Raw genomic sequence first — 18,918 nt, 5'->3', positions numbered from 1 at the left:
GGAGCTCGGAGCAGCTGGGCTGCGTCGAGGCGGCAGCCTAACCCCATGCACTGGCCATCCCCCCCTCCACGCGCCCCCCCACCTCCAGCGTCCGCCTCCGCCCGGTCAAGACTCCTGATCGGTTCAGAAATCGCAAGTGGACGTGACGTGCCATCTCCTGGAGGGGTTCGCGGGGGGAAACGGTCTGCTCCACACCCCCGCCACGGTGCACACGGTAAGTGCACGATACAGGCTCAGTGCACCGCACACAAGGTGGGAAGTGCCAAGCCAGGGTCTCAGACAGGGACTCAGGGGAGCGGTGGCCCTGTGCGCTGGACCTGGCCTGCGGTCTCTTCCCACAGCGATGCTGGGATGGGGCGGCCGTGGGTCTGTGGAAGGGAGGCAGCCCTCCAGGAAACCAGAACGAGCAGAGACCCAGCCCATCGTGTGGAAGTGGGGCTGTGGGGACCCTGCACTGCTGGACCAGGGGCTGGACACCCAAGGAGCCTTTGTATCCCTCCGGGTACACACCACGGTCCCCCGAGTGCTGCGGATGCAGACACGGAGACTCAGCCCCCAAATCACGCCCGTTCCTGGCAGAGCAGAGGAAAGCAGCACACGAATGCCACAGGTATCAAGGTCTTTTTTCTTTTTATTGGCAAAGTAAATATATTTTTATGAAGGACCAAAGAAAATATATATAATTGTAACATATGTACACCAGCTTTATAGATTTTATTTCAAATTTACACAATGTTGACATGTTATTAAAAGATTTTATGTAGATGCACCTATGTACATTTTATTTACATACATTCATAGGATGTGAAATAAACCTCTCAAAACAAGCTAGTTCATTTGATATTAATTTCTAGACAAAATAAGGAATGCATTTCTAAATCAGGGTTTTGGGAGGCTCTATCTAGCTCTTCCACACGCAATGCAGCAGCTCCCCTCTCCTCTTGAAGGTGACCCTGGAGGCTGCCGTCTGGATTTGTCTGGAAACAGGATGAGGGGCTGAGCCACACCGGTACCATCGCCCTGGGGCAGACCTGCATCTGTCCGTCTGCCCTGCACATTTAACTCAAGCACATGCACTGCCACCTCGCCGAGAGGGGGCTTGTCACCCAATCCCACATCCACCCGGAGGCCAGGTCCTGTACCCCTGACGCCCCCCCGTAGCCTCCAGGGGTCAGGCCAAGGGAGGCATCTCGGACAAAGCCACGCTCACACTCCATTGCAGCCCCGGACGTCTGGCCTACTTCCTTCTTCCCAGCACGGCTCCCTCCGGGAACTGACATTTCGAAACTGCACACGTCTTCGTCCCCAGCAATCAAGTGCTAGCCCTGGCCCAGGCGGGGAGCCCAGCGGGAGAGGGGCCGGGCCGCAGGAAGGCACTAGGGCCCCCAGGCCGCCTCCGGGCCCCCCCAGGCGGGGGCGGGTGGAGGCCTGGGTCCGCATCCCCGGGCTCCAGAAGGTGGCCTGGAAGACGACAAGTCCCTCTGAAGGAGGCCAATAACTTGTTGCTACAAAGTACCGGGTGGGGCAGGTGGTCGGGCGGCTCCGGCCCAGGCAGGGTCAGGGCCGAGGCGCACGGCTGCTGCGGGGGAAGCGGTGCACCTTGACGTGCTTGGACAGGTGGTCGCTGCGCGCGAACTTCTTCTCGCACACGGGGCACTGGTAGGGCTTCACGCCCGAGTGCGAGCGCCGGTGCCGGGACAGCTCGTCAGAGCGCGAGAACCTGTGGGACAGGGCGGTGAGCGGCCGCGCCACTGCAGACCCCGGGCCGGAGCGCTCGGGGTCCGCTGGGAGGGTTGCTGTCCCCCCCTCCCCCGCTGCCCCTCCGGCCCCTCCAGGGAGGCGAGAGCAGCCGACAGCAGGCCTGTGCCCGTGCTGGGGCCTGAGGGCCGCTGGTGACCCCACAGGCCCCCGACTGCAGGTGCACCTCAAGCCCCCCTTACACCAGAACTTGGGGCTCCTGTGAGTGTCCGCACGGGCAGCCCTCCCCTGCGAGAGGAGACAGGCCCGGGGGCGAGGCCCCTGCCCAGCCCTGCAGGGAGCTCCCAGCTCCTCTGTTGCTTCCGCCATGGAAGAGGAAGGGCCCTCAGACTTGGCCCCCACGACCCCTGGACCCTACTTTCCTAAAAGCTGGGCCCCCTGAGATGTCCCCAAGCAAAACTGCAACCCTGCGAGGCGTTCCTGAGGGTTTAAATGGTTCCCCTGCAGCCTCCCTATTGTGGCCCCCACCAGCGTGGGAGCCCAGAGGCCACTGGGGAGAAGCAGCTGCTAGGGGACCCGAACTGACCACAGGGCTTAGCTGTTGTCACTGACTTCAGGTACTCCAGGCTCTCCCCACTCCCGACCCTGGGCCGGGCAGTGAGACCCCACTCTCCCTACACACGCTCTCCTCCTCTGTGCTCTGCCTGCACGACCTGCCCTTGGCCTCTCTCACCCCAGGACATATGCACGTACTGTTGTACTGTTCCCTGTCTGGAATGCTCTTCCCTCCGATCCATCCCTTAGAGCTCAGCTCAAATGTCACTTCCTCAGGAAAGCCCTCCAGGACTGCATCCCATCCTCAGCTCCCATGGCACTGGGCACTTCTCTTTTCTGGCCCTGGCCACTGTTGCAACTTCAGTTTTCAACTTTTTGATGAATGTCAGTCTGTGCCACTAGACCGTCAGCTCCATGAGGAAAGACATACACGCCATGGCCGGCCCAGTGCCCAGCGCATGGTAGGTGTCCAGTACATGCACTTATGCGAAAGAGCGGACACGGCAGCGCCCTTGGGAGCATAGAAGCTGTCAGTCAGTCCTCTCCTGCCCCAGAACACACACGCACACTGCGTACACATACATGCCACACGTATGCACACCACGAACACAGGTGCATGCACTCACACGTGTACACGTGTGCACACAAAGATGGATACGTGAACACGTGCACACGTAAGGACACGTGAACAGGAGCACCCGGCCCCACAGCCCTGTCCGTGGGCCACGCGTGAGGTAGGTGACGTGGTGGCCCAGAGCCGCTGTCCCCCGCCCAGCCCAGGCCGGGGCTGGCGGCCCACCTCGGGCCTGACCCTGTGTGTGGAAGCCTTGGTCCCACAGCCTGCTGAGGGCCAGGACGGTCCAGCAGCACAAGCCCAGGGAAGGCTCAGGTGGGGGGCAGGAGGGCCTCAGCACCAGATGGGGAGCCCGGCCCGGCGTCCCTCAGCCCCTCCGGTGCCAGGGCCCTGCCCCACGGCGCGACGCGGCCAGGCTTCTGTGCTTGGAGGCTGGCGCTCCGCCTCCCATCCCAGGGAGCCAACCGGGGCAGGCAGAGAGCAGTGCTCTCGGCTACCTTTGCCAATAAGGAACTGGCCCGTCTGCCAAGTGAGGAAACTGAGGCTCAGAGTGATGAGTCCCTGATCCAGGGTCACCAGTGACAGAGCAGCTGAGGCCAGAGCGAAGGTCCTGCACAGCGCCCTGCATGCCCTGCTCCCCGCAGAAGGCCTGGCCTCCTCCACAGAGCCGCGCCAGGCGGCGTGTGCCATTTCAGCCCCGTGCAGGCGGGAAGCGGCATCAAGGCTCCTGGCCGTCAGAGCCCGGGCCACCTGCCCCCAGCGGAGCCAGGCCTGCCCCAGGCGAAGGCTCCAACAACGCGTCCGCCAGGCACGAGGCGCGGGGTCAGCCGCACCCTCCCGGTCAGGGAGCCGGGACCGGCCTCCCTGGACCGACGCCAGCACAGCGAGGGCTCGAAGGGGACGAGGGGCTTGCTGGGGTCCCAGAGCCGGTGGGGTGGCCAGATGGCTCAGGGCCCGCCTCCCCCCCCCCCCCCCAACGGCGAGCCTGCGTGGCCCTGAGCAAACTCGCCACCTGTCCTGGACCTCAGAGTCCGTCCTCTCTCGTCCAGTGAGGTCCTTGGGATTCCTGCCCACCTCCCAGGACTTGTCTCAGAGGCCGAAGTGGTGGCACAACGGCCACAGTGGCCTCTCATCAGGGGATGCCTGGGAGGGGCAGGTAGCCGAGGGACATCCAGGCCTGAGAAGAGCTGTTCCCAGACACACACCCCCTCCTCTCCCTGTAGCATGGGGGCCCTGAGAAGACCCCCGCCGCACCCCCTCACCACTTTCTCCCATATGGCAGCCGTCACGGGAAGGGGCCAGGTGGGCAGGAAGCTCTGCTACCTACTGCCTGGACCACCCGGGCACGTCACCAAGCTCTCTGAGGCTGCTCCTCCTGGACACAGGGAGGGGCAGACTGGCCGCAAGGACCGCGAAGGTGCAGAGGCCAGGAGCGCGGAGGGCGATCGCTTGACGGCTGTGAGCTGGGCCCTCGTGAGTCACGACCATGATCGGTGCTGCTGGGGTGCAGGACAAGGAAGCACAGGGGTCCAGAGGACCCTCCGGAGCCGCCCCTCCGTCAGCCAGGAAGCCACCGCTGTGAACGGTCAGGCTAAGGGCTGCGGTGGGAACGGTGCCCCAGGGTCATGCAGTGCGCGACCTGCCCGACAGCACTCGGGCTCTGCGACTGCAGGGAAGGGTCGTGGCAGCGGGGCCGCAGCTTCGGATGCTGTCCCTGGCTCTGCAGCCTCAGCCTGCCAGCCTCCTTCTGGGGCCTCCCGCCACGTGGGGCTGCTGGACGCCGTTAGTATCCCTATTAGCTGCGGCAGGAGGGCACGCTCTGTGGATGGAACAGGCCTTCCCGCTGCATGGAACTGCGTCCGGGAGTGAAGCAAGGAAATCTCTGGGAAGGCGGCAAACGGGTCTTCCTGGACGGTGAGATCCAAATAGGGACAGTCTGGCCCCAGCCCCTTCCAGGGCGCCGGAACCAGGCCACTACGGGGAAAGAAGAGGGCGTACTGGGCTCAGGACCAGACACCGCAGGAAGGGGCGGTTGGTGACCTGGGCCAGTGATGACCTTGGGGGACGCCGTTCACGGCCCAAAGGTGTGCAGGGCAGGGCACAGGACACGACGCCACGGCCAGAACCAGCCCCAGAGGAGGAAGGGTCAACTGCTCGCCAAGACCACCAGGAAGAAGGCAGGGGTCTGGGGGTGGTGAGCTCCCCACACGGAGGGCAGGCCTGGCGCAGGGCGAGGTCCACCCCCCTCTGGAGGTGTGGAGGGGGCTGCAGAGACATCCTGAAGCTACAGGCGGGCTGAGGGCCTGGCTCTGCCGCGTGCCAGCTGTGTGACAGTGGACAACTTCCGGAACCGCTCTGGCCACAATTTCCCCCTCTCTAAAATGGGACGACAGGCTGATGCCTGCTCGTGGACTTGCCACGACTACAGAGCCTTCTCAGCACGTCAGGCGCTTTGGTTTCGCTGTTGTCACCCCTCCGCTCTGTTCTCCCGGCCCATACGCTGATGCCCGGCAGCTGACGGCCTTGGGGAAGAGATGGGACACCTGCCACCACGACTGACAGTAGGTGCCCAGGGAGAGGGTGAGGGCCTGGGGCTGCATGTGGGAGAACTGTGCTGGCCACAGCGTGGGTGGGTCGTGCTCTGTCCCGGCGGGCACGTGACTTGATCATTCTGGGCTTCAGCGTCCCCCTGTGTAAAATGTGATGGTGCCGACACATCACGGGGCTGTTGGGAGGCCTCAAAGAGCCCGTGACATGGGAAGGACAAAGCCAGAACCATCGCAAGACTGACGACAGCTACCACTGAAGGAGACCCCCGGAGACATGGGGCACAGAGAGGGCCGAGCACGCCTGCGCTGCGGAGGGGAGGCTGGTGAGCAGACCGCGTGTGCCCGTGGGCCAGAATGAGGAGTTTGGACAGGAATCTGAGTGTACCAAAGTAGGCCTAAAGGCCAGGGCAGGTAATGAGACCCCCGTGGAAGGAAGTATGCAAGCAAGTATGGGGATCTGTGGAGGGAATTCCACCTCTGAGAGTCTTAGAACAGTGCCTGGCATTCCGTGAGTGCTTGTGAGCTGGTGGCTGTCATGTTATCCCCTGTCCTGTCCCGACGGAGCTGCCCCAAAGCCCATCTATCCTCCCACCCAACTGCTGGAAGGACTCCCTCCACCTCTGTCCCTCAGCTGGAGGCTATGAGCATATTTAAGGGACACTCACGTCACGTGCACATTCCCAGGGGTTCAGGATCCCTGAAGACCAACCGGGGAGAAACAGCCCTTCCAAGGGGCAGGCGCCCTCAGCTCCCGGCCAGGCAGTGCGTCTGCCACATGTGACACCGTGAAGGCCAGACCCAGACCTGGGAGAAGCTCCAGGAGTGGCTGACGGCAGGGACGGCTCCCAGGGGCGTCCGGGGAGATCTCACTGTGCCAGGCACCCACCATGCCTGCCCCTGCCAAGGGGGTCCTGGGCAAGACCCGTGCAAGGGCTCAGACAGTGGCAGAGCTGAGTCCCCACCACACAGCTCCTCCCATGGGGAACTCAGTCCCTCTGAGGCCACCGTGCCGGGGCTGAGTCTGCCCCCCTGTAAAGCACTGTGGGCCGAGTGTTCCGTCTGCTCTCTGGGGCAGCCCAGAAGGGCACAGGTCCTCTCCTCCTGGGGAAGCGGGCCGGCGGGTGGCCTTGACCAAGACCACACCTTCCTGCCCTGCGGCTCCACCCAGCCTCACTCTGAGCGGAGGGGCCCCTTCCTAACAGTCAGCAGTGGCCGGGGACAGTGGCTGGGAACGTGAGGCTGCCCCACGTCTCCACAGCCTAGCCCCGCCACGAGGAGAATGCAGGCCGAGGCCTGTGAGTCTTGGGCGCCTCCAACCCGGAGTGCCGCCCACGTGGAAGCCGGGCCGAGCCCCTTCCGGGTCCTTCTCACACTCTGACCTCGTATGAGAGCGACCGCACAACGCCTGGGAAGGGGCGCTGCTGTGCACCCCTGCACGCACAGCCCTGGCAGGCAGTGGCAGGGAGCAAGTCCTCACTTTCCAGATGGGAGACGGAGGCTCACCCAGGGGACCACTGGAGGGCAACGGTGGGAGCGGCAGATCGGGGCTGGGGCTCCGACCTTCGCCACCAGCTGCCCCACCCCGGGAGTCAGGACGCCCTCTCCTGCAGCTGAGCCCCTGCACGGCCCCGAGTCTGACCACTGAACATGGCACCCCGCCAGCCCACAGGCCCCACAAGCTGCCCTGTAAGCACACCCGGCCGGGAGGCGGGAGGCCCGCGGGGCTGGGGCTGGGGCTCTGGAAGAAGCCCTCAGGTCTGTGGGCGCCTTTGGAAAAGCCCCTTCTCTGGCCAGCTCAGCACTCCATGGCGAGGGGCCGCCAGCATCACATCCAACACTGAGGTCACAGCTCCCAGCCACGCCACAGCCTTGGCCAGCCGGGACTCTGCGGCCAGCACCTCTGCCCAGGGCGCCAACTCTCAGGTGCTCTCAGATGAGATCCCAGCAGGAAACAAAAGCTGCAAACTGTCCCCCGTGTGCTGCGCGCACCCACGCACACACACGCCCAGGGTACAAACGTGCCACGCGCACACACACCATCACATTAGGTCACGCGGCAGAGACCCCCGTGGAGACGGCAAGGTATACACACGAGCCCGTACACAGCCACACGCCCCTCGTGAGGTCCGGTTCTGCACATGGAAGAGCGTGCCTGTTGTTACACACACACCCACACACGCACACACGGAAGCCCCACCAGCCAAGACCCAGACTGTGTCGGCAGCACACGCACCTCCTGGGCAAGCCAGCTTCCTGCAGGGAGGGTGTCCTAAACAGGGGAGAGCCGCCGGGGGCAGCCCTGAGCGTGTCGGCTCCGGACCTGCTGCCTGAGCTCCAGGAAAAGGTGGACGTGCCCTCCGAGAAGGTGGGCCCCCCGGGGGCCTGGGGGAGAGCCACAGGGTGCCGCCCAGCTCGGCCTCCCGTGGGCTGGGGAACCCTGGGCAAGCCCCCACCCCTACCCCTTGGAGAGCTCGTTTCCCCCACGGTGCCACAGAGTCGAGAGCCTGGAAGGAGTCTCCCGCCCTCGGTGCAGCACCCCTCGCCTGGTCCTCGCTCTCCCTTGGCCTTTCTGGCTTCCCAAACCCACCGCCAGGCACCCCGTGCGGAGCACAGCCTAGGTGCCCCAGGACCCTGTAAAGACAGCTGGCGCCTCTGGTCCGGCTGTGACTTCTCTAATCTGACGCCTGGCTTCAAGTCCCTTCTGCAAAGTGGCGCGCCCTTGGGCAAGTTACTTAGCTGCTCTGAGCCTCTGCTTACTCAGCCGTAAAGGAGAGTAAGGGTGGTACTTACCCTTGGGGGCACCCTGAGGCACGAGGAGCGGTGCGCACGGCTGCAGCCGCCCTGCGCTATGCTGAGCTGCCCCGTCACTCCCACGAGAGCCCTTCCGTGGCCCAGCCCCTCTCCTCCAGCACGGGCGCGGCCTCACCTGGTCACCGTGAGACTGCACACCGGGGATCTGGAGGCACAAGGAAACCTCTGGGCGGTGTGCCAGCTCTGGCCCTGCCCCTGCCCACCCCTCTCTCCCCTTCCTAAGCAGCCTTATCTAAGGGTGGGGAAGGTGGCCTCGGCAGCACCCCCGGGAGCATGGAGACGCCCGGCCTGCCACCGCCATACTGACCTCCAGCCGCAGCCCGGCCAGGTGCAGGCGAAGGGCTTCTCCCCCGTGTGCCGGCGCAGGTGGGCCTTGAGGTGGCTGCTTTTGGTGTACATCTTGCTGCAGCCGGGGAAAGTACACTTGTGCATTTTGATGAGTTCTGCCGCCGGGTTCTTGGGGAACTTCTGGCCCATGAGGAGGCCGGCGGAGCCGGGCCCCAGGGGTCCCGACCCAATGGGCTTGGCGGCGATGGGCACAGGGGCGATGCGTACGAACTTGGAGGGCAGGTTCAAGCTGGAGGAGGGCACCGCCTGGGGCACCAGCGTGAAGGTTTGCCCCTGGATGTTGACCAGGAGCTGGGCCACCTTGACGCTCTCAGCGGCCTGCCCGGGGGAGACGGGCTCGGTGCCAGATTCCTGCTTCACCTGAACCGGCTGGATCTGCAGCAGCACGGGGATGGGGCCGTCGGGGGCGGGACCCCCACCCGCGCTCTGGCTGCCGCCCACACCAGCTCCCGGCGGGGGGGCACAGCGCTCTCTCCCGCTGGCCCCAGGATGGAGGTGGCTCCTGTGTAGCCCGGCGGAGAGCTGGCTGCGGGCCTCCAAGTCCTTGCTGTTGCTTTCTGGGGCCTCCTTCACCCCTGGCTCCATGTTCTCCTCCAGAAACTCTTCGATCTCCTCCAGGGTGGGCTGGAAGGGCCTCGGGACGTCATCGGGGTCTCCCACAGGAAACTCGGGGAAGGAGAAATGCTCCCCCTTCACAGGTGCCGGTGCTTTCCGCCAGGTCCCCCAGGCCATGGGGCCGCCGTTGGCCCCAGCGCTGCCACCACCGCCGCCGCCGCCCAGCGTGGCCTGGGACAGCAGGAAGTCCAAGATGCTGTCCTGGCCCTCGGCCCCGGGGCCGCCGCTGTAGCAGGAGCAAAGGGCTTGCGAGTCAGGGCTGGCACAGGAACAGAGGCTGGAGGCGTCACTGTCGTCCTCCGAGAGGGGCGAGGGCAGCATGTGGTATGCCCGTCCGCCGGCCAGCCTGTCACCCAGGTAACCAACGGGGTACTTCAGCGACGAGAAGGTCTCGTCCACTGGAAGCAAGTGGTCCACCATGCTGGCCTAGCCGTGCCGGGGGCGGCTGCGGAGAGGAAGGAGGAGGCCCAGTCAGGAGGGCAGCGCGCTCACCCGCCACCTTGGGGGCGCCTGACCCCACTCTGTGGCCAGCCACAGCCGCCCACTGCCGAACGTCTGGGTCCTGCGTCCATCCTGGCTCACGGGAGAACTCTGTCTGCAAGAGTGTTTTCTGAAATTGCACCACCTGTTTGCAAAAGTGCTCTCCAAGCCCATTGCACAACCCGGCTCTTGTGGTTGCACAGAGATTTTCCAGAACAATTCTGGGAAGGAACATGCGTGTGTCTGCAAGTGACTGGGTGTGAGTGCACGGGAGGGAGAGGGTGAGCGTGTGAGGAGGCCCTCGGCACCCCGAACAGCCAGGCGGCACCCCCGTCCAGCTGAGCAGAGTCACTGCCATCCCAAGGACAACCGACCTCAGCCTCATTCTTGCAGAATCACTGGAGGGGGCAGGAGAATGGCCACCTGCCCTCTGACCCCGTGCTGCTGCAGCTTGGGTAGTGTTTCCAGATTAAGCAAATAAAAATAAAGGCCACCCAGTTAAACCTGAAACTCAGATTCTAAAGAATGAGCACCTTTTTTTTTTTTTTGCTGTACGCAGGCCTCTCACTGTTGTGGCCTCTCCCGCTGCGGAGCACAGGCTCCGGACGCGCAGGCTCAGCGGCCATGGCTCACGGGCCCAGCCGCTCCACGGCATGTGGGATCTTCCCGGACCGGGGCACGAACCCGCGTCCCCTGCTTCGGCAGGCGGACTCTCAACCGCTGCGCCACCAGGGAAGCCCTGAACAACTTTTAATATGTGTGTCCAAACGTGAGATGGGGCAGGCTTATATTAAAGAATTATTTCATCTGAGATGCAAATATAACTGGGCAGTTTGTATTTTAATCAGGCAAGTCTAGTTGGAGGCAAAAAATTAGACGCCCTCACGGGCTGTTTCCCCATCTGAAGGGGGACAGCCCCCCACCCTCCAGTTCTTGGACCCCTCCCGTCTCAGCTGCCTGCTCTGTGAATCAGGGAAGGCAGGGACAGGCCTTCACAAAACGCTCTCAACTGGGCCGGCACCTTCCCCGGGGCTTTCCTAGCGGTGCGAGGGCCATGCCCTGTGGCGGTAGCCCGAGGGAGCAAAAGGCACCCAGGTCCCAGAGCCCAGCTATTATCTCCTTTGACTTCACAACTGCCTGCTGCATGGAAAATAAGACCCCTTGGGCTGCACCCCGTGGATCACTCACCACCTCAGGAAGGCCCAGCTCACGCCCGTCTCCCTACTGGACCAGGGGCTCCATGAGGGCAGGCTGGGCCGTTGGGTCGCGGCTGTGTCCCCAGCTCCTGGTGAGGCAGCTGGTGCCCAGGAGGGGCTCAGAGAACGTCAGCAGAGAGGAGAGGGGGAAGCTGAAGGCCATGCTGGGTCCGGTGTCCAAGGAGAGTCAACAGTGTCTGGTTGTGACAGGGCCACCTCTGCGGACCTTTGTCCCCACCCAGTGACCATAGCGGGGTGTTTGCTGAGGTTGAGGAAAGGGTGTTCTGCACCCAAAGCCAGAGAGTCTCTGCTGCCTGGCATCACGTCTGCACCCACCCCCTTGCTCTGTCTCGAGCACCAGTCCTGCACCTGGCACCCAGCACTGCCCAACGGTCAACAGGCCCAAACAGGGGCAGGGACCTCCCAGAGCCAGGTCATCACTAGTGACCTTGGGCAAGGCCTCGCTCTCCCAAACCTCATTTTCCCGTCTGTTCCATGCTCTGATGACCGTGTCCAGGAAGCTAAGGCAAGGTGACGAGTTTGCACCCAGGGCAGTTTTACAGGAGAACGTTTGGCCTTTTGGTTTTAAATATTCAGCTAAGCATTTAAAACTGGGAGTTTAAAACATACAGCATTCACCAAATCGGGCGCTGAGAAGGAATGAAAATGCCAGATGACGTGAAGAACAGTCCGCACTCAGCCTGAGACCCCCCCTCCCCTGTCGCCCACGCTGAGCTCCCGCCTCTGCAGCTTACCAGCTGTGTGACCTTGGGCAGGTGGCACAACCTCTCTGTGCCATGTTTTGGATGGGGATCCTGCCAACCGTGCCTAGTTCCTGGGTTTTTGTACCACCAATGAGCTAACACACGCTGAGCACTCACTACAGGGGCAGGCGTCCATGCAGATGCCCGCCAGGACTAGCCTTCAGGGTTAGCCTCAGTGGGTGAGTATGTGGTCTTTCCGCCCCTCTGCTATGACGCTTAGGAATCCGGGGACTCCAGCCTTCCTGGAACCAGGACTGAGGCGGTAAGGGGCAGATTGGGCCGTGTTCCTGCCCTTGAAACCCTCCCCTGAAATGTGATCACTAACTGAATATTCCAGGATATTAAGGAATTACAGTTAATATTTCTAACTGTGATGATGTATTGTGGTTGCTACACACTTTTCAAAGGACGCCTTACATTTTAGAGACATAAACAGAGGTATTCACAGATTAAATGATACCAAAGAAATAGAGGGGGAAATAAATAAGTAGAGTAGGGCTGGGTAGGAGGAAACTTATAGATTCCCAAGGAAATGGGACCCAATCTCATCCCAGCAGCCCAGCACCTGGACCCTGCCCATCCGCCCCAGACCTCAGCTCCACCTGCCCCGCTCGCACTGGCTGTGCCCCGAGCTCACCAGCTTCACGGCCTCAGGCCAGGGCCCTGGCTGTTTCCCCTCCGTGGACCCCTCTTCCCCAACACTCTAGGAGGGAGTACCTTATTTAGATCTCAGCTCATAAGTCACTCCCCGTGGGACCTCCCTGACCACCCTCGGTTGCGCCACCCCACATCGCAGTCTTCCTAACAGTCGCCACTGCCTGAAACTATCTTAGTTATGTATTTGTGTACCTCATTTTCTGTCTACCTCCCCACCAGAATATAAGCCGTTCTGACTGTTACCCCAGAGTCTGAAACAGGACCTGGCAGAACTTTGCTGACTGAGTGAAAGGGCTGGGGCCGGGGTGGGGGGGGGGGGTGGGGGCGGGGGAAGCAGCAGCAGACCGCCTGGGTCCTAACGCAGGGCTCATCGGCCTGGGTGGACGCAGGCACTGAGAGCCCAGTAGGGGCTGCGGGGCGCCGGGCGCCGGCCCTGAAACACAGCAGCACGTGGCACGGCGAGAGACGCAGGCTGCGTGCAGGGGGAGGGACGCCCTGTTCCGGACTCCGCCCCTCCCCGGCCCGGCCAGGCCTGCTGTTTATCCTCCCGGGGACACAGCGGCTGCAGGAACAACATGTAATTGATAACAAGCCCAGCGCCGGCCAAGGGCCTTCCATTGGGTCAGCGTGAAAATCACGGGGGCGGCGGGCGGGGGCCGCCCTTCAAAATAAGAGTCTCCACTCCCGCGCCGCCCCGCAGGCCCCAAAGTCGCGAGCCCAGCGTCCTCGCACCTGTGGGGCGGCGGGGCTCCCCACGAGCCACCCGGCCCTTGAGGGGAAGTGATTTCACGGGCTCAGGCACTTGGGGATTTTGTCACCCGGGCCAGAAAACAGCGGGGGTGGGGGGAGGTCCACAGGGGGCCGACCGAGGGGAGGGAGAGCGAGCGGACCGCTGCGGCGAGCGGGGTGGCTTCCCCGCTCCGCTAACCGCGCGGGGGTGCGAGTTCCTGCCGTGTGACTGCGTGTGCCGGCCGTGGTGAGAGCCGGGAGGGGCGTCCGCGACACGCTCGCGCGTGGAGCCGCGTGGTGTCCCCGCGTGTGTGGGAAAGGGGGGCAGGGGGAGCCTGGGGCGCCGCCCGCGGGGCACCGAGCCCTCGGCCCGCGCCCCCTCCCGCGGGCCGGCTGCGGTGACCGACAGTAACCCCTCCGCCCCTCCCCGCCGCGCGCCCGCCCGCAGGCCCCGTCGCGCCCGCCATATGGGAGGCCGGCCCGCGAGACGCGCACGGACACGCGGGGCCAGGCGCCTAGGCAGCGGACCAGCCGCGCGGGGAAAGTGCCGGTGGGCACGTGGGGTCGCTGACCCACCAGCCTGTCCGCCCCCGGCCCCGCGCGGGGCTACCCCGCTCCTCCGACATGTCCTCCGACGCTCACGCAGAGCCTGGGACAGACGTGCGGGCGCCCGGCCTGGCGTGCAGAGGCCCGCCCGCGCCCCCCGAGCTCCCCTGCGCCCCGCCAGCCCCCTGCGCGCCAGGCCCGGTCCACTCGCGTCCGTCCTCGCCGCGCCGCTCCCACCTGAACTCGGCGCACGGCCGGCCGGCGGCCAGGCCCGGCGGTCCCGGGGCCCTGCGGGCTGCGCTGGGGGCGGCGGCCGCGCGTCCTGCACTCGCTCTTGGTCGCCCCGGCCCGCGTCGCTGCGGCGGAGCCCCCGCCGCCGCCGCCCGCTCGGCGCTCACTCCCGGGCTCACGTGACGCGGCGGGCGCCGCGAAGGCTCGCAGGAGGCTCGGCCCCGGGCGCGCGCCCCATTGGCCCGCGCCGCGCGTCACGCGCCCCGGCCCCGCCCCCTCCGGCCCCCTCCCTTCGCAGTGGACTCGCGGCGGCCGCGGTGTCCGTTCCCGAGGCTCTAGCCCGGGTGAGAACGTGGGGCTCCGAGAAGGGCCCACGCGGGGTGGGCGCCGCGGGGCAGCCCCGGCCCGACCCGCTCTCCCCGGCTCCCACCTGCAACCCCGAGCGGGCCAACAGGTAAAGCCAGGACTTGTCGGGGACGCTGCTGCAGAGATGCGGGCGGGTGTCCGGCCAGGTGAGCCTCCCGCTCCCTCGGGAGAGCGCGCTCGCTGGAGTCCGCAGCAGCCCCTCGGGGACAGGAAGCACGAGGCGCAGAGTGAGCGGCCCAGGAGACACGTGAGCTGAGGGTGCCGCTCACCCAGCGCGCCCTTTAACCACACCTGTCGGATCCTCAGCCAACATTTTACAGACGAAGAGAAGGACTCTGAGGCCGTGGTCCTCCCAGCACACAGCTGGTAAGGAGGGAGGAGGGGTGAGCAAGCCCGTCCGTCTGCCCCGAGAAGGCATCTTCCGGGCAACCAGGATGGTGGGCAGAGAGCGCCTTCTACGGAGCTTGCATCCTTTCCCTTCCTGGCTTGGGAGGCGGAGAGCGTTTCCGTTCCTCCCCAGGACACTGCTAGAACCGGAACTGATAGCCAGGACCTGTCCAGGCTCTCTGGAATGCTGTGGGTCTGGGCTCCTAAGTACACGCCGGGCACTGGATCCTGCATCCCGGGGCCGTCCCCGTGCACATAGCAGTGCCAGGGATGCAGCTCCTGCTACCACGAGGGGCCAAACTGGGGCTTGGCCGGTGGGTTTGGAGGACGCTAGCGTTGAGGATGATGATGATAATGGTGCTGTCTGCACTTCCTGAACGTTCACGGAGGCCGTGGCCAGAAGCCGCAGAACAGACGGAGTTCACCCTTTCCTATAGAAGAGACAGAGGTCTGGAGGGTTCAAGCTCACTGCCTTGTCGCCTGTCATGGGTCCTTTGCTCCTCACACACTCTCAGGCCAGGGTCCCCCATCTCTTTGGTGAAAATCACACCGAAAAGTCAGAAGAAGCTTGGAAACAAAGACACATCCATAGCTTCAGCACACAAGGAAGGTTCGGCACAGGCTAGTAAGAAGCTGAGCAGAGAAAGACAAGCCCTGTACGGTCTCACTTACATGTGGAATCTAAACCAGAAACAAAACCAAAATGATAGAAAAAGAGGCCAGATTTATCAAAGGAAGGTGAGGGGGTGGAATTAGAGGAAGGTGGTCGAAAGGTGCAAACTTCCAGGTATAAGATAAGTAAGTACTAGGCATGTAATGTACAACGTGATAAACACAATTAACACTGCTGTGTGTTATATATGGAGGTCATTAAGAGAGTAGATCCTAAGAGTTCTTATCACAAGGAAAAACACCTTTTTTTCTCCTTTTGCTTTTGCCTTTATTGTATTCATATGAGAGGCTAACTAAACTTATTGTGGTAATCATTTCACGAAATACGTAAGTCAAACCATTATGTTGTACACCTTACACTTATACAGTGACATATGTCAATTATATCTCAATAAAACTGGAGAAAAAAAAAAAAGAAACTGAAAAACAGCCGAGATGCTGTGTCACAACCTGAGTCAGATCACGTCCCTTCTTGACCCAGAGCATTCCATGGCTCCCCCCTCACCACTGCCTTCAGTGCTCTACAGGGTCGGCCCCCGTCCTGACCCCAACCTTCCCTGTACTCCTCTCCCCCTTGCTCACATCCCTCCCACCGCAATGGCCCCTTGTGGCCCCTCCGACATACCAGGCACAATCCCACCTCAGGGCCCTTGCACTTGCTGTTTCTGCTGCCTTTGTAAGCTCTTCCCCCGTGGCTCTATCACCCGTTCAAATGTTACCTTCTCAGGGAGCCCTGCCTCGACCACCCAATCTAACATGTTCACACTCTCCCTAATATTTCCTCTTTCCCTATCCTGTTGAACTTTTCTTCGTGGTGCTTATTCCCTGCTAACATATTATATATTTTACATTTTGTTTCATTTGCTTTTTGTCTGCTCCAATAGAGTGTAAATTCCACCAAAGCAGTGATTTCTGTCCATTTGGTCCCTTCATATCTCCAGCACCAAGCACACAGTAAGTGCTCAATTGTTGAATTAATGAATTTCTGAAAGACTTAAAGCAAGCATGGTCGTCGGCTTGAGAGAAATTAAACAGTGCTGAGGAATCTAGGCTAAACAGGTTAAGGAGTCGGTCACTGGCGAAATTAGGAGACCAGCTGTCCCCAAAGAGACCCAGAACGCCCCTGACTAGCTGCCAGGGAGCTGCTTTGTACAGGTGCCTCCTACCTGGCCCCTTCTCCCCCGGACTCCAGCACCACCTTGGCCTGGTTAAACCCATTCATCCCTCAGATATCAGCTCCCCTTAACTTCCTTAAGGATGTAGTCCCATCTCACCCTTGCGTCCCACCTACAGGCTAGCTCGGAGCTCCTGTGCCTGTCCTTCGTGGCACAGGGCCTGGAGTAGAGGAGGGGCTCCATCGACTTGGGTTGGCTGAATGAATGAGTGAGTGAGTCAGTGAATGGGAACGCTGGCAGCTCAAGTGCCTAAAGGTCCACCTGCCCGGCTACATGTAGCGCTTACCCCAGGTCCTGTCAGGGGAGGGAAACTCTCCTGATGGCGCGGGCAGAATCTGTTACCAGGAATTCCTCGCCAAGGAGAAGAGAAAGAGGCCAGGTGGCGCTCTTCAAAACAGAGATGGTAAACAAAGTGAAACATTTATATTCTTACGTGTTGATTGCCTGTCTCTCCCACTATCTGACAAGGTCCCTAAGAACATGGACTTGGATTTTTTTCTTCACTGCTGTGTCCGCAGAACCTAGGACACTTCAGAAATATTTGCCGAGCGAACCAAGACAGTCCCGTAAGTCTGTCGCACATCTCATCCCTTCTTGGCGTCTGCTTCTCTGAAGATGAGAACCACACAGGTACAACTTCTTGGGGTGTTCAAGCATTAAATGAATTAATTAGTACAGAACTTAGAAAACTGCCTGGAACTGAGTACATATCTCTGACCCCCAGCCCCATGGAGCTCCTTCTTAGGGAATTCATCCCCCGTCCGCAGAAGACCTCTGTGACCTTCATCGACCGGGGCTTCTTAGGTATCCTGAGAAGGCTATGCTCCCTCCGACCACAGGGCCTTTGCACCCACTGCTGCCCTTGTTGTGGGCGCTGTGACCCTCCTTCCCCATTAGCTGCTACTCATTCTCTACATCACATCTCAAATGCCACTTCCTCAGGGAAGCCCTCCTGGACACCTTCCCATGCTCTCCCAACACCACGTGCCTCTCCTTCAAAGCATCCCTCAAGCTTTGCCCACTTATGTGTGTGCTCGTTTAGTCCATGCTTGTCCCTCCGTAGCAAAGTCCTCACATACTCTCCCCTTCCTAGAACTGCCAGTTCTCAGCAGAGCAGAGTTGCCCTGAAGAAAGCTTGCATTTCACAGCCTCCCTTGCGGCTGACCAGCAGGAAGTGTGGGCAGTGGCTCTGAGTTCCCTGCAAAGGGAAGGGCAGCCTCTTTCCAAGTCCTTCCTCTGTGCTGGCTGGAAGGCAGGATGCAGACAAGGGTGGGGAGTGACAGGTGCAAGGAATCCAGAGGGGTGGGGAGTGACAGGTACAAGGAATCCAGACCCAGACGGTGTCCCGGAGCAGAGCTGCCTCTCCAACGTGGGCTTTCAGGACAGAAAATAAAAGTCTCCGCTGTTTAAGCCCGAATTACTTTGAGTCTCTGTTTGGGAGACAGTTGTCCATCTGCAGGACAGGAAGCTCTGTGAAGGTAGGGAACGTATACGTCTTGGTTTCACAATATCTTCCTGCACGTGGAAGGGCCTTGATTAATGTCTGACAAACGGATGGCTGAGCTCTTTGGGGGCTGGGTCATTTCTTAGTCATCCTGGTAAGCCCGCAGCACCCAGCTTGCGTCGGCGGGGGGGGTGGGGTGGGGGCGGGGGTGAGTGTCCAGTAGAACTTTCTGTGATGGAGAATGTTCCCTCCATCCCTGTTGTCCAGTAAGGTACCACAGGCGGCTGGTGCCATATTGGACAGTGCTCGTGGAGCTGGTGGGGAGGATAGAGGGGATGCGGTGCAAGTCGGCCCCTCCTCTAAGAGACCATCCAAGCTGGGCAGACATCTGCCCCAACCCTGACACAAGGCAGAGGGGCTTCGAGGCCCTGCTCCTGGCCCTTCGGAAGGTCGTGTGAGGAACCACGTCATGGTGGCGGCAGAGCCAATCCCAGCCGCCAGACCTTCCTCGTCACCCAGTTCCGGCCGACTCACCCACCCCCCGTCACGGGCCCAGGAGGGAACTTTATCTGCCTCCCAGCAAGGGGTCTGTGGCAGCCTGACCAGGTCCTGGTTAGACCCACGACATGCCGAGCCTACGCTGGGCATTTCACAGCTGCGTGCTCTGGGACGGGGCCCACTGCACGCCGGGCCTGGTGCTGTGACACACTGGCCGGCCGTGACTGCCTCAACTCTTTGCATTTTACAGAAAAGAAAGCTGAGGCCAGAGAGGTAGAGCAGCTCACCCCAAGTCACACAGCACACGCAGCGCAAAGGCAGAGCTGGAACCCGCACCTACCTCACTCCAGGTGCTGTTGCCTCTCCTGGTCTCTGGGCTGCCGGGCTCGGCTGCCGGACGCTGTGCGTTCCTGCTCTACCCACCGCGCCTCCCAGTACAGATGGATGCAGCAGAGGCGGACGGCAGGCCCACACTACCCTGCGGTCCACGTGCACGAGCGGCTCCACTCACACCCCAAAGTGGTCAGTGCAGCGTTTACACAGCCTCGATGTCACAGAAAGGTGTTCTCCTTGAAGGTGGCTGCCGCCCAACCACCCCCTAGCCCCGGCAAAGAGACAGAGGA

General features: G+C 61.9%; 1 protein-coding gene across 1 annotated transcript; it reads right to left on the bottom strand.

The window, feature by feature from the left end:
* Positions 1-622: 622 nt before the first annotated feature.
* KLF15 (KLF transcription factor 15) lies at positions 623-13,926 on the bottom strand. Its single transcript, XM_065885562.1, has 3 exons — positions 13,760-13,926; positions 8,495-9,595; positions 623-1,720 (listed from the first exon to the last, which is right to left on the bottom strand). The coding sequence occupies exons 2-3, from the start codon at positions 9,568-9,570 to the stop codon at positions 1,558-1,560; spliced, it is 1,239 nt and encodes a 412-aa protein (XP_065741634.1). The 5' UTR covers positions 9,571-9,595; positions 13,760-13,926; the 3' UTR covers positions 623-1,557.
* Positions 13,927-18,918: the final 4,992 nt, after the last annotated feature.

This window comes from Phocoena phocoena, chromosome 10, assembly GCF_963924675.1.
Source record: "Phocoena phocoena chromosome 10, mPhoPho1.1, whole genome shotgun sequence".
In the NCBI taxonomy this organism is placed as follows: domain Eukaryota; kingdom Metazoa; phylum Chordata; class Mammalia; order Artiodactyla; family Phocoenidae; genus Phocoena; species Phocoena phocoena.
The sequence above is the reverse complement of the archived record's forward strand: the minus strand, read 5'-3'. Positions and strand labels throughout refer to the sequence as shown.

Bases quoted from the DNA above. Each gene is read 5' to 3' on its own strand.
- KLF15 (XM_065885562.1), bottom strand. From the start codon at position 9,570: ATGGTGGACCACTTGCTTCCAGTGGACGAGACCTTCTCGTCGCTGAAG. The intron at 1,721-8,494 runs GTCAGTATGGCG...CCTGTCCCACAG, and splicing joins TGGCCGGGCTGCGGCTGGAG to GTTCTCGCGCTCTGACGAGC.